Below are 25,186 nucleotides of genomic sequence, written 5' to 3'. Positions count from 1 at the left end.
CAAAAAGCAATATTTTTTATTGGCACTTCCTACATATCACTGATATATGATATAAACAAGTTTGAGTACTGGGCTGTATCCCAGCTATTTAAAAGTTTTTCTTTGTTACGGTGCCGGTGATCTCATTATTATGCCTAAAGCACACCCTTCTTTATTCACAATATTTTATTATTGTATCAGTTTCAGTAGTGTCTTGCACAGTTTCTGACCGCAACACAGCGTGATTATGTGCCGGCTTACCGAGCGAACCAAGTGTCAGTTTGATTGATGAATTTGGTTTATGTCTGATTTCAGAAACAACGATATTGACGGTTTTCTGTTGATGGACTGGGATATTTTAATAATCCCCAGATCTTAGTTTATTTTACTTAGTAAATTTAACAAAACAGCGTGATACCGATTGATGCTTCTCTTGGCTTTAGTTTTTCACTCACTTCATCGGCACCTGAGTAAACAGCAAACAACTTTTTCAATTTGCGTATATTTGCACCTTTCTCTCCAAGACTTCCACAATTAAAACATGTCATGTTTTATTATGTTTTATTATTTTTTTAGACTGTAATAATATCGCTGACTGTTGCTGTTGACATCTTTTCTATAATACATTTTATAGACCCTGCCTTATCAGTCGTTTTTATAGACAATATACAACTGAATATATTTTTCTATTTGAAGTAAACACAAAAGTTGAACTTAAATTATTGTTTGAAATCTTTAGTTTGCGTTCAATAGTGTGTGATTAGTGTTTCGTCGTTGAATGATGAGGATGAATAATGCCTTTGTGATTCCATGCACTTGCAATTATAAGAATTTCCATGTGAAAAGAAATTTTGGTAGTTATGGAGGAATTATGCAAAACGTCCCGAGTTCGTATTTAAACCCGCTAAACCGTGAACGTGTAAATCGTGCCGGCAATTTTTTTTTCCAGCCAGCATGGTTAATATTAACACCAGTATTTATCTAATGTCATTCTAGAGGCGGACTTCATTTCATTTCACACGAAGCGGTCACAACATGTCACAGATACTGCTATTAGGACTTCAATCACTGCTTGTACAATTTAGCGTTTATGGAAGAGCTCAGGCTTTTCCTTGTGGTGAAATCTGCGAGTGTTCAGATGAACAACCATTTGTAGCAAATTGCAGTAAAAGAAATCTACTTTTTCTGCCAGAAGGACTACCGGAATCAACTGCGTACTTGTGAGTTGATAGTTTAATTTTTGTAATTTAGGTTCATTTAGCTTTAGTCCATCATAGTCAAAGCGATGTATCATTAAGATGAAACAAAAGTTCTGTACAGCAAGCGGCTCACCCCTTTCTCTGTTAAGTAAATCGTCAGCAACTTCGCTGAAATATGCTTCAAATGTAAGAGTAAGGAATTTAAAGATTTTCCTCCTGCAAAGTCAAAGGTTAAAGGAAAACTACATAGTGTAAGATTTTAGCTGGTTTTTAAATGACGGGATTGATTCTTTTTAGAATGAGCAATATCACAATAGATTCCCTCAAACAAAAATAGGAGACATTTTGTTTAACAATTTAGAACTATCATCGATTGAGATTTCAAGAGTGAACGATTGCATTTAAATGTTTTTTGCGTGATATATTTGTTGTTGATTCAGCTGTCTCAGTATCATTCCACACACTTGTCTATTAATCCAAACAAGGCCGGGTTTTCGAGACATGATGATATTCCTAACAACAAGTGATCAGGAAAGCCGGGCAAGGCGAACCACTTGTACTAAAACCCGGAACTGACCGAAATATGCCTGAAACACCCAAAAAGACGTAAAAGGAATTAAACTCATCCACAGATCAATGTTCTGGTTGTTTGTGTTTGTCGTTTCTTGTTCATGTTACGCATTGTATGTCCAGGTTTTAGGCGTTTCAGGGTGTTTTAGTGTTTCGGGTTTAACATGGAATAACAAAGTTCCTACTGACATCGAAAGAAACAATCAAAATCGATCGGATGTTTATGTGTTCTTGCGAGTTAATTCTCGCGACCTTCTAATGTAAACTATGATAAATGAAGAAATAAATTGAAATAAAAACAGTTGAATAAATTATAAAGTAATAAACCTAAATGTTACTATGTTTTCTAATTTCTACAGCTCCATTAACTTTCCGGATTCGTTTTGTTTTTTCTAGAGATCTCTCAGGCAACGCAATTTCAACTTTGATACCCGAACAAGTCAAGCGTCTTCCAAGCAAACTGCTTATTTTGTGAGTTGTACTTGTCTATTGGTGGTTCCCAGTAGATATGATCAAACCTTAAGAACATCAACGGACGGAACTGGCTAGTTTAAAGCATTTCTTTCCTGTATAGGAGATTTAACCTAAAGCATTGCCTTCTTATTATAAGATTTAACCCATTTTTTTAGCCACTCTTCGAGCCCAGGAAAAATCAAGGCAGAGCTCTACTGAGACAGTAAACAGAATGCAAAGTAGATAGACGCTTACTAAAAGTGTTTGCTTATATAGAGGTCAGACAACAATAATGGAAAACTTTCGAATCTTGTTGTTTGGCGATAATTTTACATTAATAATAACATTCCAATTCAACTTTAGGGTGTTTAACTCCAGCTTAACCCGGTAGTCGGAGTCAAATCTCTTTTATCAAAGGTCACCTCTATAAGACGAACACCTCGCTTAAACGGAAAAACATTGTTAGAGTTTGTCCCATCTTTTTGTCGATTGTAGTCTAAAGGCGTTACCGTGATTGTTTTCTTTTAGGGCGCTGTCTAATAAAACCTTGACTGACCTTCTCTGAGTAGACTATGACAACGTCCAATCAGATTTTACATTAGCTGTATATTTAAAACCGCTATTTATATGTGCTAATCAATAGCAAGAGAATAAGTGAAGTAAGTAAGGATCCAGCTTTTGTTTGAACTTGCAGTTTACACGGGTCCGGTTTTCATCAAACCAGTGTTTTCGGTCACCGTTTTTGACAGCCGTGCATTGACCCGTTACACCTAAAGCTCATTAGAGAGTTAAAAAATCGGGCAGAGACGATTGAGCAGTTGCCTCCTTTTCGCCGTTAATAAAGATTGAGTTTGTCGTAAACATAACTCTAAGCTCTCTTCTTTACTTCACCTTTAGACCTTGCGGCTTTTTTTCTCTCGATCCCTCATTGTTTCTTTGTCCTTGTTTTCCCTTAATTGATTATTATCATTATTTTTATACTTATTCACTGCTTATTGTTACTCTGCCTACTTCGCCGCTCAATTAATATTTGGTGTTTTTATTGGTTCTTCAGTGCTAAGATGATCGTTCACCAGAGGTGAAAAAATGACAAAGCACCACCCATAAAAGTTACCTCCGTCGATTATGAGAGATTTGAAAAAAATTTCCTGGACGTCCCCTATAACCTGAGATAGGTCTCTATTTTCATTTAGCTTAATAAATAAAATTCTCACGGGAAAGGCGAAACGACCACGTAAGAGAGAATGTATGGAAGCTGGTAAAATTACGTCCTCTAGTATTTTAAATTGCACCGGTATAGTTTGAGTAGGGTCTGAAAGTTTCAAAATTTGTCTAATATCCTGAAAATTTACTTTTTTATCTTAGAGATTTGTCTGCTAATCCCTTGAAATGTGATGACCATAGCCTCAAGACTCTAAAGAATACAATAACCTTAAAGTCCAGCTGCCAAGACTCTAATTTTGTGGAGACTGATGGTATACATTTTTTACGGACGAGAGGTTAGCCGAGTATTAAATATTGTTAAAGCTCAAAATAAACCATTGAAATTTGACGGCATCCATAAAGTTCACCTACAAATTGAGTGATATATTACTCCCTGAAAAGGGACATCTTCCTTCAGTCTTAATAATATATGTAGACTTAACAGTTTAAATGTAGCTTGCATCACCATTATTTACATTAACTCAAATTAGTTATCACTTGAAAACATGCTTTTCTGACTTTTTCAGAAAAAAGATCATTACATCGTTCAAGAAGAACTGTAACAGGTAGGTCTTATCATGATTATTCTTTTCCGTCCTCGTACTGTGTTTCTCAACTATGCCTCAAGTTTCTAGTAATGCGAAGTTAAAAATATATATGTTTGATAGTCGATGTCTGTCCCCAACTCACCTGTACCTTCCCTAAAAATATTATTGTAAATGGTTGCATTGAAAAAATTGCTAATGGAACGTTGGGTGCCCTTCAAAGCTTGGCCGGAGAATTGCCGGCCCAGGAAAATTTATTTCATGGTCAAGTTATTCGACCACTTAAGTGATAAATGTTGTTGAGGAACTCCTCTTACGTTTCCAACCCATCATTTAACACAGAATGCCAGAAAGGATCACCAAACTGCATGAAGCACATTTGTGGAGGGATCGAATATTGGTTGATATACGCCACCTACTGGGGTTGCTGTAACGGAAGTATCCACGACTTACGCCAGACATACTGCAGTGTAAATCAAGGAGTACAGCCGTGTAAAAGTCCCCATGCCGGGTCATTTGAATGCCAAAATGGTCACTGCATTCCAGAACCATGGCTGTGCAACAATGCTAATGACTGCCAAGACGGAAGTGATGAAGCTGGCTGCAAGGAGTGCAACGGAACGCAATTCTTCCGCTGCTGGAATAAAAAATGTGTTCCACAGTCGGTTGTTTGCGATGCGTACAACGACTGCGGCGACGGTAGCGATGAAACATTTTGCCGCACGTTAGATGGAGGGTGGTGTAAGACGCAGGAATTCCGTTGTGCCACAGATGTTTGTGTTCCTATCAGAAATGTTTGTGATGGTAAAGCTGACTGCGCCGATTACTCAGACGAAATTGGATGCATGGAAGGTATGATAAGCAGGAGAAAATTCTTTGTTTCATTTGTCCAGTGGCTATAGTCTTAGAAATATGTTTCGGAGATAAGAGAACACTTGCGTCTTAAGGGTCCGCGATATGGGTGGACCTCTCTCATCCGCAGATTCCTCTTTGAGTCGAAGGCGTTTGAGGAAGGGGAACAATAATGCCCGCGGAGGATGCCTTTTCCCTCCTCCCATCGTCTACCGCTCGCTTTCTTGTTTTTAATCATACCTATTGTTTTGGAATAACCTGAGGACCCTCTGCGGAGGAGAAGACATGTGGACCGGTTTTGCAAGGGACAGGGTTCCTTTCTAAAGGCAAAGAGTAATTTGATCAATGGGGAATGAGCTTTCTAAGACTTAGCTTTTGATACATTTACTTACCGCAGTCCCTTATATCCGCAGTCTGTGAACCGGGATGGACGAAATACATGTCATCGTGCTATAAGTACTTCAACAGCCAACGAAGATGGACTGATGCAAGAGGCCTTTGTAAGAACCTTACTGCTGATCTTGCTAAGATCACCAGTCGTGATGTACACGATTTTGTCCTCCATCTTGGTAGTCATCAGCCGTTTGACACTTGGATCGGTTTGCGCCAGCAATCAACAATAAGCTTTATTTGGACAGACGGTGCCCCTGTTGGCCAATTCACTTTTTGGTCTGACGGAGAACCTGCGTCAGGAAATGACGTTTGCGCCAAAATGGGTCGTAACGATGCTCTTGGACGATGGAGGACAGGTGAATGTACCATTGCACACAACTCATATGTGTGCGAAAAAGGTTTGTTCTAAATCAAGTCAGCATTTTAGTCGCCCAGCTGGGACGAAAGATCAAACCCTTTGACTTCTAATATACGTTCTTGAGAGAACATAATCCCTATAGAACCTAAGAACATTGTTTTTAAAAGGTTTCTCTTGGTTCATTGAATTTACATATTATAATTGCTTTGCAGCTGGAGTTTGCGATTATTTACTGACGGGAACTAATTGCAGTGGCACCTTTGGTAAGTTTTAACATTTCACTCTGGCTCCATGTAGAACTAAGAGAATGCATAACCATACAGTGACCGTTCCATGACTATCTGAGTGTTGCGAGTTCACATTCATCTTCTATAAACTTCTATTTAGGCAAAGAAGGAGGAAAGAGATTTTAACACCAAATACCAGCGGTAACCTGATTTAATCAAGGTTGCTTGGGGCATTGGGCTTTACGCACTGGAAAGCTATTGTTTCGCGTTCACTTACGGCAAGGCATGACAGGGCCAGTTCCGTATGCCCAATGCTCAATTGCCAATGACCAAGTGCTAAAGCCGCCTTTATTGAATTAGGTATACACAATAGCTACTGAGCTGTTTAGCTGTTGGGCCATCTCTGCAAATATCATGTTGCGTCTTGTCAGAGTCATGGATAGCTTCTTTCCTATATTCCTTTCACAACCAGCCAGAGAATGAATTACTTTGTCTTTGAAAATTTGTCCTTTTTTATCCAAAGAAAAGCCTCTCTCATCCGCAGATTCCTCTTTGAGTCGAAGGGCGTTTGAGGAAGGGAAACAATAATGCGCGCGGAGGATGCCTTTTCCCTCTTCCCATCGTCTACCGCCCGCTTTCTTGTTTTTAATCATACTTATTGTTTTGGAATAACCTGAGGACCCTCTGCGGAGGAGAAGATATGTGGACCGGATTTGCAAGGGACAGGGTTCCTTTCTAAAGGCAAAGAGTAATTTGATCAATGGGGAATGAGCTTTCTAAGACTTAGCTTTTGATACATTTACTTACCGCAGTCCCTTATACCCGCAGTCTGTGAACCTGGATGGGACAAATACATGTCATCGTGCTATAAGTACTTCAACAGCCAACGAAGATGGACTGATGCAAGAGGCCTTTGTAAGAACCTTACTGCTGATCTTGCTAAGATCACCAGTCGTGATGTACACGATTTTGTCTTCCATCTTGGTCGTCATCAGCCGTTTGACACTTGGATCGGTTTGCGCCAGCAATCAACAGTAAGCTTAGTTTGGACAGACGGTGCCTCTGTTGGCCAATTCACTTTTTGGTCTGACGGAGAACCTGCGTCAGGAAATGACGTTTGCGCCAAAATGGGTCGTAACGATACTCATGGACGATGGAGGACTGGCGAATGTACCATTGCACACAACTCATATGTGTGCGAAAAAGGTTTGTTCTAAATCAAGTCAGCATTTTAGTCGCCCAGCTGGGACGAAAGATTAAACCCTTTGACTTCTAATATACGTTCGTTAGAGAGCATGATCCCTATAACACCTAAGAACATTTTTTTCAAAGGTTTCTCTCGGTTCGTTGAATTTACATATTATGATTGCTTTGCAGCTGGAATTTGCGGTTATTTACCGACGGGAAGTAATTCACCTGGTAATTGCAGTGGCACCTTTGGTAAGTTTTAACATTTCACTCTGGTTCCATGTAGAACTAAGAGAAAGCATAACCATAAAGTGACCGTTCCATAACTATCCGAGTGTTGCGAGTTCACATTCATCTTCTATAAACTTCTATTTAGGCAAAGAAGGAGGAAAGAGAATTTAACATCAAATAACAGATAACCTGATTTAATCAGGGTTGCTTGGGGCATTGGGCGCACTGGAAGGCTATTGTTTCGCATTCACTCAAGCAAGGCATGACAGGGCCAGTTCCGTATGCCCAATGCTCAATTGCCAATGACTAAGTGCTAAAGCAGCCTTTATTGAATTAGGTATACCCAATAGCTTCTGAGCTGTTAAACTGTTGGGCCATCTCTGCAAATATCATGTTGCGTCTTGTCAGGGTCATGGATAGCTTCTTTCCTATATTCCTTTCACAACCAGCCAGAGAATGAATTACTTTGACTTTGAAAATTTGTCTTTTTTTATCCAAAGAAAAGCCAAGGATGTTCTTAGTCCCAAACGAAGAGATCTCATCAGTCAGCTACGGTTATGAGGTCAATGTGAGGTGCACAGCGTCTGGGTTTCCTCGCCCCACAATCACGTTGCTTGTCAACCAACTCAGTCCTTATACAGTGGAGGGAACTCATTTATTCATGTCACCTTATGAAGCTAACATGACATTTGTTGTCAAAATGACGTCTGATGTAGAATGTCACGTCACCAATAGGTTGGAAAGCAGCTTTTTACGAATAAGAATCAACTTGAAAGGTTTGTTTTTAACTGCGTGCATTGACTGCATTACATTATCTTTTTTTTTTTTTTGGCGATAAAGTCAAAGTAGGAAAAACAAGAAACACAATAACGTTCCACTCACGCGATGTTTGATTACAAGCTATTTGCGAAGTCTTCTACATTCTAGTCTCAATCGTGTTCTGACGGAAGCTAATAGTTGGCCACTGGCCTATCTGCATAGCCGAATTCCCATTCTTTCTTTCAAAATAAAAAAAGATGACAGATAATGAAACAAATGATTCATATGAGACAAACAAGGTTAAGAATCCCAATAGGAAGGAGAAGAATCAGTTGGTTATTTAATCAGGGTGGTTGAGGATTTGATCTCGGGACTATCCAGCTAACGGTCATGGCAGGACTTCAAGCCCAGAGCTTCAAGTTCGCAGCCACGCTGCTACCCTTACTATTTGAAGAGACAGTTTTATAGCGTTTATTTTTCGTCATTTGCAGACGATGACGTAGCTTACATTAAAGCAGTATTAAGACTTACTGATAAACAGTTTACACCCGAGCTCAATGATCCGTCATCAAAGGCATTTAAGAACCTTTCAGCCTTGTTAGAAGAAGGAATGAAAGCTGTGTACGTTGATGTCAGAGATGTAAATGTTGTGGGTTTCAGGTAAGTTCGTGTTTAGTAGAATGAAGAAAGACTTAGGTGTCCTTCTCGCTTGCTTTTTTGCATGGAAACAAGTCCATTTGTTTGCAAATAACCGCATAAACATAGTAACCCTTTAGGGTACTTCTCAGTTTTTCCCCGGCGTCACGACTCAATTTTAAAGATCCATTGGCCTTTGAGAACTACCTCACTATCTCAGATTGTGTCTAATCTATTCTACCTTTTGACTCCAGGGAAGGAAGTGTCGTTGCAGAATACCTCCTTGCCATTGTGAGGGGAACATCTACTGACTTTGAAGGCATGCTTCAAAGCGCCATAAACAATAAGCAGTTTGGAAATGCTGTGGTTGAGTCATTTAGTGAAGTGAAAGGTTTGCTTTGGAAATCAGAGGAGAAACGTCTTCTCAGTCCTCACCTTTGTTTGCTTGTTTTTTTTTTACGTTTTTAAATTCTTTTTAGTATAAATGCTTACAACTATAAAAACTGCAGAACACCGATGACGCATAAGTAACGACCCCACTTAATGTAACTGCACTTAATTTTTCAAGGGAAATGGAATTAAAGATATCATAAAGGGTTGAGCACTTTCATTTATCCAAGAGTAGCTTAAATAATCAAATCGGACTGTGCATTTCCTAACGCAAAATAATACTCCTAGTTTGGGAAGTCTTGTTCAATTAACTAATGAGACTATAGCCTCCAGTTTTATAGCTGGACGATGGTTAATAAAGGTTCCGACGACGACCGCTAAGCACGAAGTAAGGGTTAATTGCTTTCCCCTCCAAACCGGTTGGCATTTATAGAATTGGCAATTTTCACAAACGAAAGAATGCATTTTCCGCTTTTGGCGCAAAGAGTGATAAGAGTCATAATGATGATGCCAATACTTTGTACCCGGTTTTTCTAGCATGCCCAAAGGAATTCTTCAACGTGACTTGGAGCGCAACTATTGAAGGAAATCATGCTACCTCAGGTTGTCCCAGAGGAGCTTCAGGTACAAAAGTCGGATGTTAAAATTATTAATTGAAAGCTGACAAGAATTATTATATTTCTTTTTAATGATGATCATGTTCACTTTCATATCTTTGTCCACAGTTCTAAGTATGTTTCATTTCATATATTTCAATCGATATGTAATTTTATCGTGAACTTGGAAATATAGGGTAGGTTCCATTGGGATGATCCGGATCAGGATCACGGTGATCCCAGCTAAATCGGATCATAGCTCATCGGAGGAACCGTCGAATCCAACCAGGGATAGAATTCATCGGTTCATTTGCCGTATCATGATCCGAGTGATCTCAGATCTCTGATCCTGATCCGAATCTTCCCAAAGGATCGATCGCATCCTTAGTGAAATAAACTTTAGAGTAATTCAATCGTCCTAGCTAAATTTAGAAATCACATAAAATTTTCTGATGTTGCCTTGAACCAATTTTCGGGAAATGAATGGATTGTACGTTGGGGCCATAATGTGAACGTTAAAGTGCTAGCTAGTGCTGTTTTTTTTTTTTTGGCAGATCTATAATCCCTTTTTTTAATTTACCATAGGAACGTCGAGAAGGAAATGTTTAGATAATGGTGTGTGGGACTATCCTGATTACAGCCAGTGTACTACTATAGAGTTCAACCAGTTGAAGGAAAAGGTTTGTATCTTGACGTATTCCACCGTTTTATTTTGTCATAACTGATATAAACGAGCGCCGTTTTCTAACTGAGCGTTAAATTAACAGTGGCATGCAAAGCAATCGAGCCTTTGTGTGGAAGCAAGGCGGGTGGTAACTTTGCTTTGATACAAATTGCCGTTTGTATGCATAATACCGGTAGCTGATTTGTATTTGATGAGATGTGAGGTTTCTATTATAACATGGTCACATCAGTCTTTCTCCAACTGAAGGCTGGTATTTGTTTTGAGAAGAATCAAATATTGCATTCAAATAGCTGATATGATACTATAATTGAAACCTACGGATACTTTAGCGTTGAGATTTGATTTTCCTCAAGGGAATAACTTCCTACTGTTGCATATTGTTTCTACTATAGTTTGAAAACTTGCTTAACTCGTCCAGACCCTCGAAAAACCAAGTCACCATGATTATCACTGAGCTGTCGACACTAACTAAACCACAGAGATATGACGCCGTGATGGCTGGAAATATTAAAGCATCAACAGAGATACTAAGAGAAGTTGTAGAGTACAACAGGAAGTTTTCTGCCAGTCTTGAAACTGAGGTAGCAAATATAGAGGTCAGTGCTCTTTATAAAATTATCTATTACTATTGTATCCTGTGATGCAGGTAAATGTACAATCAGAACTACATTAGAGATGATAAGCATAGTGCAAGGGGAAAAGACTCAAAACGGTGGCCAAATACGGATGGGATTGCATGGGCGAAAGGGAAGGTGCATCAGAGGACATCAAAATTACTTCATGTGACTGAAGTCTGGACTGAGCAAAGGGTAGTTAAGCGTTGATAGAGTACACTTTTATAATCTTTATTATCTATTTAAAACATGTACTATCAGGCGCTCTGTGGATAATAAAGATCCTCTTTCTTGCTCTATAAATTTAATTGCTGCTCATTCGCCATTTTTGCGTCGCCCATAATCCACTTTGTTTGTCGCCCAAAGTTTTGCATGACCTTTATTTTCAATTACTTTCTCCTGGATGTCAGTTGCCGAAAGATAAATTGAAGACAAAATTTGTGCTTATGCAAGACTTTGCAGATGCTCATCCAAGATGTATTTTGGGCAATGCGGAAGTGGCGAAAGTTACTAAATGAGTAAAACTGTTTTACTACCTTCATGGGCTAAAAAAGGACAACCCTTTGTGACCTTAACTATAAAGATTTCCTCAAACTTTCTTTTTAAAGTTATCAACTTTATTTTTGATTTTTTCCTAGGGATTTCTCCAGACTGCCAGCAACCTTCTCCACTTGAACAATTTAAGAGATTTCAATCAATTACAGAAGGTATGCATGCACATTGTTTACCAAACTACTCTGTGATATTAGACGGTGGTAAAATTAAACTAACAATCTAATTAATCAATTACCGGTTTTTTGTCTTTCTACTTTGACATCAATTTGTTACGTTTTGTATAATGTTCAGTCCTTCAGTGCAAATATTTGTGTTTGTCCTTGTTACCTTTCAACAGAGTGATAGGACAACAACTGATTTAACCAAAATATTAGAGGAGTATGGCCTCCAGGCAGCTGCTGGACAGAATAACGTGAACTTGGTGCAATCTGTGGTAAAGGACAACCTAGGTAACTAGAGTGTTCCCTTCGAGCAATGTCACTTTATCAGATCCTTCCCCTTCCCCCTCCCGCACTCATTCATTCAACCTTTTCATCTCGGCTGGGACGTAAGGCCCCAATCAAACGTCTCCACTTTACCCTGTCCTGATCTTTGGTCTTTGCCTCGCCCGATTTCAGACCAAACTCCTCCAGCTCTTTCGTCACTATTGTCCACCAGGTCATAGTATAATGGGCAGGTTTCAAACGGTTGAAAATAAACTGAACTGAACTCAAGAACCTTCATTAACCTTCATGAACCTTCATTAAGACCACTTTTTCATAACTTTTTATTTTCTGCCATGTAGCAATGGAGACACTACTTGTTACATCTGATGCTCAAGAACCAGTCACCTTTCCTAGTTATTCAGATGGTCCTCTGTCATCACCAAACTGGACAAACTGTGGTAAACAATCCATTACCTTACCAGCCAGTCTTTTCAGCGACGATAGCAGCTTATCAACCGACGGTAAGTACAACACAATTCCAGAAGCGCAACATGGCAACGCAGTCGAACCACAGTCCAGCTCACGAAAGTTGTCAATGTAAACGTTTAACGTCCTTGTTCTACATTGTGTGTTGTATTCTGGCAATCGGGACATTTGGCTTCAAAATTTTGTTATTAGGGGGTTTCCTCTTTTCTTAAAGTGGAAATACAATAGATGTTATAATTTTGTTTTGTAGGAACAAAAGTAGCAAGCTTTCTCTTCAGAACGTTAACTTCTTTCTTGAATCAGGACAGGTACGGTAGATAAAAATAATATTCAAGGCAATTTTTTCATTATATAGTATTTGTGTCAATATTCTTCAATTTCGTTTCAAAGGTCTTCTTAGTGAAGATTCTGGCTCCTTGTCAGTCTTTCATTGTCAGTATCTCAGTTACACAATAACCACTTGCTCCGCTTCTTAACATTTTTCGCTTGCACGGTCTCACTCTTCAGGTTTTGCAGGCCTAATACTCGAAGGTGGAATCCTGGAGAGAAACACTTACAACGCACGGCCGATACAATTTTCCTTTTCGTAAAACGGCTACTATTTCAATTCTAAGACAATTCGAAACTTTTTGTCCTGTCGTTAAAAATGTTTCTAATCTCTCTCTCTTACCACTACACTACTATAGTCAAAACTCTGGATAATAAACTGTCTTTCATAACTGATACCTCTAAAACTGTTAACCCCAGCCCTTTCCATACCCTTTAACGTAAATTCAATTTGGTCTCAGACGTCATTCTCTCTAAGACTATTTAAAATGTATCATTTGTCTTATTGGGACTTTAATCCAGGGAATATATTACATCTATCTTGACTAAAAGTTTGGTTACCAGTTTTGGCATCGATCGTTAAAAATGGCAACGACCGTTTACGAAAGGGAAATAAGCAGCCCCGATCACTTGAAGTTTAGGCAAAAATGTGTGTCCAGGTTTAGCGTATTAACAATGCTTATGTACGAGTAGTGTCTTTTCACGTTTTAGTGCATATGAAAAAGTTGGCCAGCAGTTCCAAGTAGAGTCTCGCATCATAGCCAGTTCAGTAAAGCCACCTCCAGGAAAATTAGTTGATCCTGTGGTGATTGTATTCGGCGGTGTTCAGGTAATTGGTTATAGATCTGTTGCAGAACGTAAGATAAGAAGTTTTTTTCCTTTTTTTAGGTGCGCTGCAGCTATGTATCCCGAACGAAAAGTTAAGCTTATCTTTTCAACTTCTGCTGGAAAAGAAAAAGAGGAAAAAAGAATTCTTGAAGTTTTGCTAGGGCCACTGTACCTGCTCAAGTTCTACTCACGTCTCTACTCACCTTGAGCGATATACATGTGTGTAGTAGAGATCTTTATAAATAAGTCAAAAAGGTTATTATGGTCAGATATTCCTCCCTGTTACTATGACAGTATGTTCTTTATCTGAAGGAGCCTGTTCTCCTCCCCTCCCCCTAGGACGTTTTTTTAAAAATTTACAACTCGGGCTTAAAAGGAAAAAATGGCTGGCTACGTCCCTACAATATTCTGTAACTCTCTGAGCGAAGAAACCATGTAACGATGTGGTAAAGTATACTTGCCCGGAACGTTTTGTACTTTTAAACAAACATTGTGCATTTTACTTGCAGGATTCTGCTAAATCTGTTATCTGTGTATACTGGGATTATGACCTGTAAGTAACTAAAGAGTAGGGCTACAGATGTAGTATCTGATATTTGTGTATAACAGCACTTGATGTATTCTGAAGCATGGACCTAGCTGTTTCGTAGCTTTGATTGGAAAGGATTAGGTTTAATGTTAGCTTATTAGTCTAGTTTTTAGACCTTACGTAAGAAAAGGGAAAAAAGACTCCTAGTGAAAGGGACTGCTTTCCCGAAGGGGAGTCAAGGAATTTGACAATCTCACGAAAGCTTCCCAGCTGGGATGTTAGTAAACTTCAGGCCGGATGGTAGTCATTTTCTGTTGGTTAGGGACACTCGGCAATTCCCCGAAAAAGGGTTGCTTCCATAACAACGAGAAATAATATTAATGCGTAAGCGGCCCTTGCAAGTCGGTAAGCAACAAGTTCACTCTTAGTGGCATCTTAATTTTAGTTCACCTTTTAATACATTTATGTACTGCGATAGAAACTCACTAGCGTAAATCTGGGCCTGATTCAGTAATGACAAATTCCAACTTAAATTATTAGCCCTGAAAAAGTTCTATTTGAATTTCAGTAATGAGGAAGGTGGCGGCTGGTCCACTGACGGTTGTCAGCTTGCGTCACGTGACAACGGTAGTGTCACGTGCGAGTGTGATCATTTGACGAATTTTGCGGTTTTGACGGACACGACCGGCATATCCTCTGTAAGTGAAACTTTTTTGTTGACGTGTTACTTCGTGTCACACAATAAACAACCAGGATAACCGAGTTTCATGCTACAACTATAGTTTATTTTTGCCCAGTCCAATGTATCGTGAACTTTCTGAAAGATATTTGATGCATCCAGTAAACATGTCTGCTACTAGTTTTTTACAACACTTTATTACAGATTTACATACAAAGGAAAAAAGGTATAAAAGTTTCAAAAATTGTCATTACAGAGAAAAACAATAAGAAACAATAAACAAAGCAAAAGGCTTAACAGGAAGGTGGGGCCGGGGGGGACGGTAAATAAATATTGGCCCATAATAATTCAGCCCTTTGCCGTAATGCCAGCTCTGCATTCAGTTTTGTTTTACAGATTAGTTAGTTATCTGCTAGCATGGATAATAGAAAGACCAGTCTTTCTATTATCCATGCTGCTAGCAGACAGTTAGTGACTTATCTGTAGTTTTGCGCGCATTTCATGACTTCCATGGACCTTGATTATTCCGGGTTTTATAAGAACTTCATCCAATAATAATTATTAGGATTTTGTTGAGCCAATGTAATGCGCAGATGAAAATTTCTTTCCCTGGATTGATATTTGCGCAAGAAACATAAATAAATATTATTATATTATCGTTATTATATTATTGATATAAGAAGTTACTAATAGCATATTTGTATTTTAAGGATCATCAGTCAGAACACAGTGAACCGCTGCGTTATATCACGTTAGTTGGATGTTGCCTCTCTCTACTGGGACTTGTCATAACACTCATTCTTCACATTGTTTTGTGGAGGTTTGTTATCCCATGCCATAAAATTTGCATGAGTTCTTAAAGTTGTCAAATTACAATAATTAAATCTAATAATTTGCTTTCTGCTCTTTATTGAGGATTTTGAAGTCACCCAAGACAGTAATTCACGTCAACCTATGTATTGCTCTTCTTATTGCTAATATCCTTTTGCTGGTTGGTTATGTTGCCACAGAATACAAGGTACTGGTGACTAGCTTATCCATTTAATTAATTATAAACTTTTTAATATACAACTATTGCAATGTGAAAAAGGAGAGGCAATGATCGTACGTTCTTTTCTTTTTGTAGATGTCATCTAGACACTGAGTCAGTAGTATTATCGTAGATATTTGTTTTAAATTGCCGAGATATAATAGACTTCAGCGCCGCCTTCTAGCTTTTCCACACGAATCCTTTTTTCTCACAGACAGACAAACATCCAAGAGATTCTTAAATTCTTTTATAACCTGTTTCTTTTAAGATGATGTGGGAACTGACTTGTCACAACAGTTATTTTTTTCTTTTCGTTATATAAATTTTTCGTCCTTTTTTCAATTTAGATCCTTTGCACCATCGTGTCTGTTTTGCTTCACTTCTTCTTCCTGGGCGCCATATTTTGGATGCTGGCTGAAGGATTACAGATTTATTTCTCAATTGTTAAAGTTTTCGCAGGGGGTGGAAAGCTAAAATATTTCTATATCCTGGGATGGGGTAAGTGTCGACTGTTTACTCACCTGATTTGCTTTTATTATTATTCAAAACTGTCTCTGAAGGCTAATGAACTCGTTAACTACTTAATTTCTAATACTTACTTACAAGAATACGAAGTGTCTAGATTTGGGGCGAGACTTGATCAAGTTACTTCGAAATTGAAATCAGTGTCCCTTAGTGCTGTAACTTTGCACTTGTAGAATCCTGGGTTTAAGCTTTGAGGACACAACTCGACTCAACTTACAGTAAATATGTGTAGCTCCGAAAACAAATTTGGCGCCTCCTTTCCGAAAACCATCTGCAGGCGCGGCTGCATATGCATAAGATAGATATCGCGTGAAAATGATGTTCATACATTACAGCACTGTTCAGATTCCTTAGGGATCGTGAGAATCCCATTTAACCAGCCTAAAAGACCTCTTTAGCTTGTTTGTTTTGCTTTTATTGGGAAAACAAAATATACAAGCTAAAAAGTTCTATTCTTTACAGTTACACACAAACATACATACAAACTTTATTTACCTGCAAAATCTTCTAGCATGCCTATGGAGGCCCACTAATTGGTGACACTTAAAAATAGTCATTTTGGTTGCTTTTCGATTGTACATGTTACTCTGTTATCTTGTAGGTTTACCCCTGGGTATTGTAGTTTCTTGTCTGGGAATCACACAAACCGTTGGTTATGGAGCTGATCAAACGTAAGTGATCTGGACTTTAGGCACTTTTGACCCAGAGTTTGGACGGTTAAAGTGTAGATTATTGACGGTATAACCTCTTAAGACCATCACACAGTTTTTCTGTTACCGTTCTCAAATTTTTTCCGGCTATTTTTTAAGTACCGTTATTTTTAAACGTATCCGCCGTTGTGTTTTAGATGTTGGATATCTGTATCATCTGGCCTTATTTGGACATTTATAGGCCCAGCCCTCACAGTTGTGTTGGTAGGTTTGTCCGCTTTGTCTTTGTTGAAATTCTTGAAATAAAATGCAGATATCTGGAAAGGGGTTGGGGGAGGAGTTAAACGGGCTATCTTTTATCATTGATGAGTCTCTGAATTGCTCAGTTAAGTATAAAATATGTCTTCAGTTTTGCAAGGAGATAACCGCAGCAGGATCAGCTCAGTTAGAGCGCTTGACTGAAGAGCGGGAAGGTCACGGGTTCGCTTCCCGGGGTCGGACCAATGCTAAGGGTCTTAAAAGAACTGAGAAATGAAGAGACGTGCTGCCTTTTCCCTCCAAAAGTCTTTACACCTTTGCGTGGCTTGGACGATCACGTTAAATGGGGTCCAGTCTCCATGAGATACCTAAACATGGTGTCCTCAATTAGTACTTTCATGCTAAATTCATTGACTCTCAGATAAAGTGCATTTTTTAAGGTCAGTTAATAACTTATTTCATAAAGTTGTTAAGGTCAACAAATTCGCCTTCAAACTGAACAGGTTCTTCGCCTTGTGTACCCAGTTGAGCGTGGTCAAGAGGGTATCCTCCTTTTCTGGGCTCTACTAATTATCACAAGTGTTGTAACTAACATTTCATATTTATGGCAGATTAATGGTATCATATTTGTTCTGGTTTTACGCGCTATGTTGACAAGTCACAAGATGATGGGAGCTTCGGACAGAAACAAAATTAAGTAAGATGGTCTTTGGATTTTTTTCTCTACCTGAAGCTGGTAGATATGAATTAGCTGTCGACTTTCAGGTGCCATGAATGCGATGTGGAATAACGTGGAGTTCGACCTTTCGAATTGACTCGTCTACGCCCTCAAAACACAAAAAGCTAAAAAAGAACTCTGACACGTGCTTTCTGTCGTGACTTATGATTTGCATGGCACGGGGTGTAACTAAATACCAACGTGCTATTCTTGTCAAATCATAATTTTTTAAACTTTTTTTCTCTTTATTTTCTTGGGAGGCAGACAGATGTATTTGAATAGCTGTTTTTATATGACTCAGATAATTTTTAACAAATACTATTCATTGAACGACCAATTGGAATATTGCATTTAGACTTATAGTTTGTCTATATAAATGTCTCAATTGTGGCTGAGTTTTTATTTTTGTGTGTTAACGGTACGGACACAGGGATACTAACATTCAAGCACTGCTCCTCAACTTCCAAGGGCACCCAACGTCAATTTTCGGAAAATATCTGTTCGGAAGACGATTCTGAGATCTAGAATTTTCGAAACATTTTTTGTAAAATTTCTTGCTTGCCTGCCTCTCCTAGGATTTTCGAACATATAAAAAATGGTATAATTGCCCAGTTTTTAACGGATTTTTACCCTAAAAAGGTCACCTAGAATTTTCCGGAGCCTTTTTTCTGGCTGAAATTTTCGAAAAGGTAGGTTTTGTTCCCTATAATTTTCGGATCACTGAACTTTCAGCTAGGAGATCCGAACAGATGAAAATTTTTAGGGGATAAGAATATGCCTATATCTACCGTATAAATAGTAAAATACGTTTAACAATGCTATGTTTAAATGGTTTTGAACCTTATTCTCGTTTGGTGCCCCTGAACTTCGCCTTATTTGTGTCGCTTTGTTTGTTTATTTAGACTTGGAATCAAGAGTACTGTTGTTCTTCTACCTTTACTTGGTATCACATGGTTGTTTGGAGTTCTGGCATTTGATAAAAACACAGTGGTTTTCCTTTATTTGTTTGCAATTTTCAACTCTCTTCAGGTTTGTACTGTTTAGATTACGTTGAGATCGGATTGCGCGTAATAAACTGCTAAACCTAATATTATTTGCTGTTTCCTTGCAGGGATTCTTTATATTTATTTTCCACTGCGTGTTAGATCAACAGGTTTGTTACATACTTGTTCGCTATTTTTTTACCAAAGCTAGTTCTTATGACAGTCTTCATCAACGATAAATTGAAGTAAGTTTCATGATTTCAAACCCTTAATCCTATCTTACTATTGTTTACTGTTTGTGCTTTTACTACGAAGTCAGGGTTGCAGCCGAGTTTTCAGTAGATTTGAGGTCAATTGAGACTTGGAATTACTGGCATAGCAACTTTTCTTATCCACGTTTATTCGGCAAGAAAGTAATTAAATCTCAGTTACAGCCTCTGTTTTTATGGCGTCCATAATTCAATTGTTTTTAAAGACAGAAATTGTCGCGTAAAGTACAACAACACAACAACGACGACTATACATTTGGGGCTTGATAAAGAGAATGTGTTTAAACAAAATCTAAACGTCAACAAGTCAAGACCATCTGTAACAGCACTCAATCCCTTTCATTCCATTCCCCTCCGACCCCTGATAAATTAGATAGGTACTGCATTTCCCGAAGCTAGTTTACTGGGCCCAAATAAAGAACTTACAAACAACATAGAGTTAGCCGCTTTTATTAAAATGACAATAACATTCTTTTCATTTGTGTTATCTAATATTTAAGAGAGTTTTGTTCGCCTAGTAAAGGTGAGGGCAACCAAAAACGCCAACCCAAGGCGGGGGGAGGGGCGGGTAAAAATTGACCTTTTAGCAGCGAGTAGCCGGAGCGAATGACAGTACGCAATAGGCCATTTGCACGATGGCGTCATTACTACGACTAGAGCCCTTTTCGTTTTTCCTTTCATATTTAAATTTTGTAATCCCAGTGTGGTTTAAAGAACAAAAGACCTAATTTACACAAGAAAGCAAAACCCTGAAGGATTCTTGTCGTAGTGGTAAAATGATGTCATAGTAGAAATGGCCTATTGAAGCATCGACTCCACGTGCGACTAATCTGTAGAGGGGGGAAGCAATTGGTCAAGTCGCACAATACCCCGATCAATTGCACGGATAATGTCTCGCAATAATAATCGAGTTACTATAAGCGGAGGGGAAAAGCATAAAAATCCTATTCGCAAGAAAATATTCCATTTATGTTTATTAACCCTCAATTCTCAGTATCCAACGGCTAGCGATGCTCGAAGGTCAATGAAAAAGAGAAATAGGTGCCTATGGTGATTCAACAAACCATCAGTGCTTCCGGCTTAATATTCAGTAGACAGAAAAAAGTGATGGGCATAACGAAAATGAAAAAAAAAAAAAAAAAAAGGAACAGTTTTTGTGTAGCCAATCATAATATTATCTTCACAATCATATTGTGTTTTAGGTTCGAGTAGCGATAGACACGTGGCGAAATAAACGAGAGCGAACAAGCTATGCTTCAGGAGCCGATTCAACTAACAAGGTTATTCTTATTGATGTTTAATGAGTGTTGGGAAATCAGTTTACAAGACTTTATTTTTGCATCCTTAATTTCTCTAAGTAAAATCATTTTGTTGAAGAGGAAATATCGAACATTCGACACAGTATTTTATCACAAGATTAAACACCCCGAAGTTCATCTTAAATACTCCGCTTTTTTCAACTCTAGTCTCAGTGTTTCATCTTGTGATGAAACGCTTTCTTACATTTGTGAAATTACTTAAAATTGGAAGCAGACCTGTTGTAATTCAAAGAAAGGACTTGCGCCCACATTGTTCACAGGTTTAATTTACTATAGATGGTTGACATTAACGATTGTCATTCTTTTGCTAGAACTAACAAAAAAATTAAGCCTTGGGGTAAAAGCAGTGAGAAAGGGTGATCTTTCATTCGATTGAAGAATTGAACAGCGATAATAACAATGAAAACATGATTTCATGAAATCAGAACTAACTACACCAATTCATCAGATAAATTAAAAAAATTAGTCAAGGAGAACATCTAGCTAACTAGCTTGGGGGTATGTATTTTGGATTAACAAACTGACTCATTTTATTTTTTTTACGCCAAATATGACTGCTTATTCTAGAGCAATCGAATGACAAACGGTCTTCCTACCAAGATATTACCAACAATTGGAGTTAAGATGTCCAACTTGTCAGAGAGTAGACCTTGTGGAAATAGAGAGGTCAGTGTTAGCCTGTGCTATCATAATATGCGGAGTCATTTTAGAACTGTGTATACATGTATCAAGCTAGAATTTGGAGAACGTTATCGCCAAATAGACCTCTTCCATCTGCAACGTTGCCATTATAAAAACAAAGGGTGTAACGTTGCCTTTTTCTCCTCTACTCCTTTCCTTTACTCCTTGCTCTTACTATTTTTCTTTCTTTTTCCTTCGTGAGTGTGATTTTAAGCCTTCAGGAAGCAAAAAAAGGCATTTTGGCTCTTTTCCACTAAAACGGGTGCAAATTTCGTTAGGTTCGTTAGTAGTATAGTAGGTACCGAATTTACCCTTTTTCAAGTAGAATCTCTGTAGTATGGTAGTGGTGGTGGCGGTGGCGGAGGGAAAATAAAAAAAAAATGAGAAAAATGCTTTAAAAGGTATTTTGCCTTTGCCCTCATAAATAAGCCGATTTCCGCGCCAAGAATCAGTAAAATGGCGCAAAATATTAAAAACAAATAAAAACTCTATCTCTTCAAAAACTCATGATCTAATCCAAACTGATTTCAAGTTATGTATTGAAGGGAAAAAAGTCAATTTCCAAAATCTTAAATCAAAGTCATTATATGACAGTTTTGTTTCTAAGATATCCAGTATACCAACAGCGCAAAAGAAATATAACGAAGCTTTCAGCACACACACATTTCAGTTGGACTGGGAAAAGATATATCTACTGCCCTTCAAAACAACATTGGATACTAAATTAAGAGAATTCCAATATAAGATATTAAACAGGATCTTATACACGAACAAGATGCTGTTTAAGTTCAAAAAAGTAGATTCTCCCTGGTGCGATTTTTGTGAAAAGGAGTTGGAGACCATAGAACATCTCTTTTTCCATTGTACAAAAGTAAGCATGTTTTGGAATGATTTAAAGTCTGTACTTGATTCTTTTAATATAACTATTAGGTTTGATATCATGAATGTCCTTTTTGGGATCTTAGATACAGATAATATAAGCATTCTAGTCAATTACATCATTCTTGAAAGCAAATATTTTATTTACCGCTGTAAGTTAAATAAGGGTTGTTTATGTGTAAGTCTGTTAGTCGATAAATTTAAAAAAACGTTTCAAACCGAACGTTTTATCGCGAAAAGAAACAACAAAATCCATTTCCATGATAAAAAATGGAAGCCGTTACTCCCATTAATACAACAGTAGCTGTTATCCAAACTTCGTTTTTCTAATACTCCCTGTATTACTCTGTATTTTAAGTTCAAGTCGAATAAGTTATGTAAGCCTTGTAGTGTAGTGCAGCGTAGCTTTTTATTTATTTATTCTATTCTCTTTTTTTGTTTTTTGTAATTAAGGTAGTTGTTGTAAATTTTGTAGTGTTTGTATGTTTCGATCTGTATGTTGTTTGTACTATACCTGTAAAAAGAAAATAAATAAATAAAATACAAAAAAAAAAAAAAAAAAATCAGTAAAACGGAATCTGGACTGTAAATTGTCTGCAATGGACAATGAAAACGGAAGGAAAAATAACTTGCCCAATTATCTTTAATAAGATTCTTTAGTATTTTATTCATGACGTAAAGAAAAAAGGGCTATTACGACATTAATTTATCGCACTTCGAACTAATCTCTTGATGAATGTAGAGCTCTTTCGGCCAGCTGGGATTCTTAACCTTTTGGGCTACAATGAAAACTACTAACCTCTTTAAAGTCAAAACCGGGTCTGGAATTTAACCATTTGGGTCTAAAATAGGGTACAAGTTCATGATCCCCGCGGAACCGGGAACCCGAAAAGTGCTTTCTTCGGTCTCTTAGCCTTCCTTTTGAAGGTAAATCAGTGAACCTTCCCAAAAGTAGTAATTTGGGCTAATGAACGTCCGAAACATTGAATTTTGAATTTCCCAAAACGTAGGGGTTCTTGTCTTAGATGGAGTAGGAAAGATCAGATATTTCGGTTTAAAATAGGGTAAGGGTTACGGGAATCTTGCTGAGCCGCCTCACCTTAGTTTTTTCATGAGTAACCCGGATACAGTAAAAAGTGGTGATCAGCAAAAACTTTGTTGTTGTAATACTGACATTTGTTAATTGTCTGTTGTAGGTCTCATCTACCTGGATGAAAAACGAGACAAACAGGGCTTATATAATACAATCACGAAAGTTTAAAGAACCCAAAAAGAAGTAGTCAAGTAGCAGAAAATCTACATGTGTTTTATTTAGTATCGACAGTTAAAAACATTTTTTAGGTTGTATTTATTATATTTTGATGGTAATTTTTAATAACTGAAGCAATAGACGCTGATACTTTTCAAGCGTGGTATCAGTCTACTCCTGTAAATTTATAAATTTTATTTATTTGTTGTCGAGTTCGAAGATTAAGACTAAAGAAATAAAAGACTCACACACGCTAGTGGTTTCTTTCTTGTTAAAACTAATGGACAACAAAAAACTATTGACAACATTTCTTGCAAATGAAAAAATCTTATTTATTTGATCGAATGTAATAATAAATGCAAATGCCAGTATATCGGAGAGACTAAACGCCACCTAAATGAAGGATTTAGAGATTTTAAACCACCATCAACTCAGCAATCCCACTCCCGTCTCAGAGAATTTCAAAGCCAGCGAGACAGGCGCAGAAGAGGGGAGGGGAGGGTGGGGGAAAGTGCGGAAGGAAAAGGACCTGAGAAGAGGGAGCCTCTTTCCTTCTCTCCCCAATCCCCTTTCCTTTTCTTTCCTTCCCTCTAGCCTCTGCCCTTTCGACGCCAGCCACTCATGCCACTTTAAAATTAAAAGAACAAAGGCGCACACGACGAGCCAAAGGCCCAAACGGCCGGAGCCTATCCCGATTTCCTCAGCATGGAGCATGCTTAGGAGTATCGCATACCCATTTAAACAACTGGGCGAAGAGAGACAAAGTGGAGTAAAGTTCCTTGGCTAAGGAAACAACGCGACGGGCGAGGCTTGAACCCAGACCTCCAGATCCGGAGTTTGAGGTGTTAACCGTTGGCCGAGCCACACATGCCTTCATCTACACTTTACCCCTTTTAAGCCTAACAAAGCATAATTATATGAGTAATATACTGTACATGCGTCAACAATTTTCTTCTTGTCTTACTTTAGTTACAACCTTTTCGACATTTATTCAAAGTACTAAATCGTAGATTTTGCAGTTATGAAGGCAAAGAAACCAACCGCAACTTCCAATTTTCACTTCATATCCTCGTTCGTTTGGCAGCAAAGTCCAAAAAGCCAATTTTTGGACGAAAATCATCACCAAAAATTGCACCTTTTCGTCCATCATTTATTTTTTAGGCCAAAAATCGATGTCTGCATTTACAGCAATTCTCATGGCCATGCCTTGGTATCTATTTTCGCTGGACATGCTTCAGCAATTTCCTTAGAGCCAGGATCGCCAGGAGCTCATCACATGGGCTCCTGCGACAAACTGACAAACTATTGTACGACCCGGTAAACGATTTTGTCTCTCCAAATTCCCCCACTATCCAGTACACAAATTAGATTTGTCGTGCGCGAGCCAACATGCCCAGAAGGTCATCACCTTGCCGATATTTGCCATTCCCTGTTGATGTGAAATAATTGTTACCTACTTGCCATGTAATACGCATGGAAATACATAACTAGTAATAACCAAAGGTTACGGAGAGCGGGCGACAACCATCGAAGGTCAAAACGCTACATCTACATCTGCATATCATTGCTAGACATTAAAATAAACTAATAAACATAAATATTTACATCGTGTTAAAATTCAAAGAAGAAAGTAAACAAAAATAAATAACAATAAAAATAACTTAAGAGATAATTCAATGGATAACCTTATGAAAAAGTGTGAGACCAGCAATTTTCCTTCGGTCTTGTAGAGGGGGCCAATCCAGATCATTCAGTAAATTTGTGACAGTTCCAGGAGTTCGCTTCCAACAATATTTTTTACGAATCGCGCAGATCGCCGCTGCACAGCTTCGCTTTGCCTTAAATGCTTATCCATCCATGGATCCCATTCTGGGCTTGCATATTCTGTGAGGTTCTCTTGCTCTGAACGATGATCGAA

The 25,186-nt window shown here is 38.1% G+C and overlaps 1 protein-coding gene across 1 annotated transcript; it reads left to right on the top strand.

Annotated features, from left to right (window-relative positions):
• Positions 1-982: 982 nt before the first annotated feature.
• On the top strand, positions 983-23,516 carry LOC140938417 (uncharacterized). The gene is made up of 33 exons (XM_073387903.1): positions 983-1,199; positions 2,145-2,219; positions 3,567-3,700; positions 3,932-3,970; positions 4,292-4,801; positions 5,215-5,592; positions 5,765-5,815; positions 6,572-6,985; positions 7,157-7,219; positions 7,699-7,974; positions 8,449-8,617; positions 8,848-9,053; positions 9,521-9,607; positions 10,165-10,259; positions 10,657-10,860; positions 11,517-11,585; positions 11,771-11,882; positions 12,218-12,379; positions 12,595-12,652; positions 13,383-13,500; positions 14,009-14,052; positions 14,597-14,726; positions 15,418-15,527; positions 15,623-15,725; positions 16,085-16,235; positions 16,864-16,933; positions 17,110-17,176; positions 17,782-17,867; positions 18,791-18,917; positions 19,000-19,041; positions 20,343-20,420; positions 21,027-21,125; positions 23,216-23,516. Exons 1-33 carry the CDS (start codon positions 1,015-1,017, stop codon positions 23,297-23,299), a joined length of 4,596 nt encoding a protein of 1,531 aa, XP_073244004.1. The 5' UTR covers positions 983-1,014; the 3' UTR covers positions 23,300-23,516.
• The last annotated feature ends 1,670 nt before the right edge of the window (positions 23,517-25,186 follow it).

Source organism: Porites lutea, chromosome 5, assembly GCF_958299795.1.
Source record: "Porites lutea chromosome 5, jaPorLute2.1, whole genome shotgun sequence".
NCBI classification, from domain to species: Eukaryota; Metazoa; Cnidaria; class Anthozoa; order Scleractinia; family Poritidae; genus Porites; species Porites lutea.
This window is presented reverse-complemented; position numbering and strand designations above follow the sequence as displayed.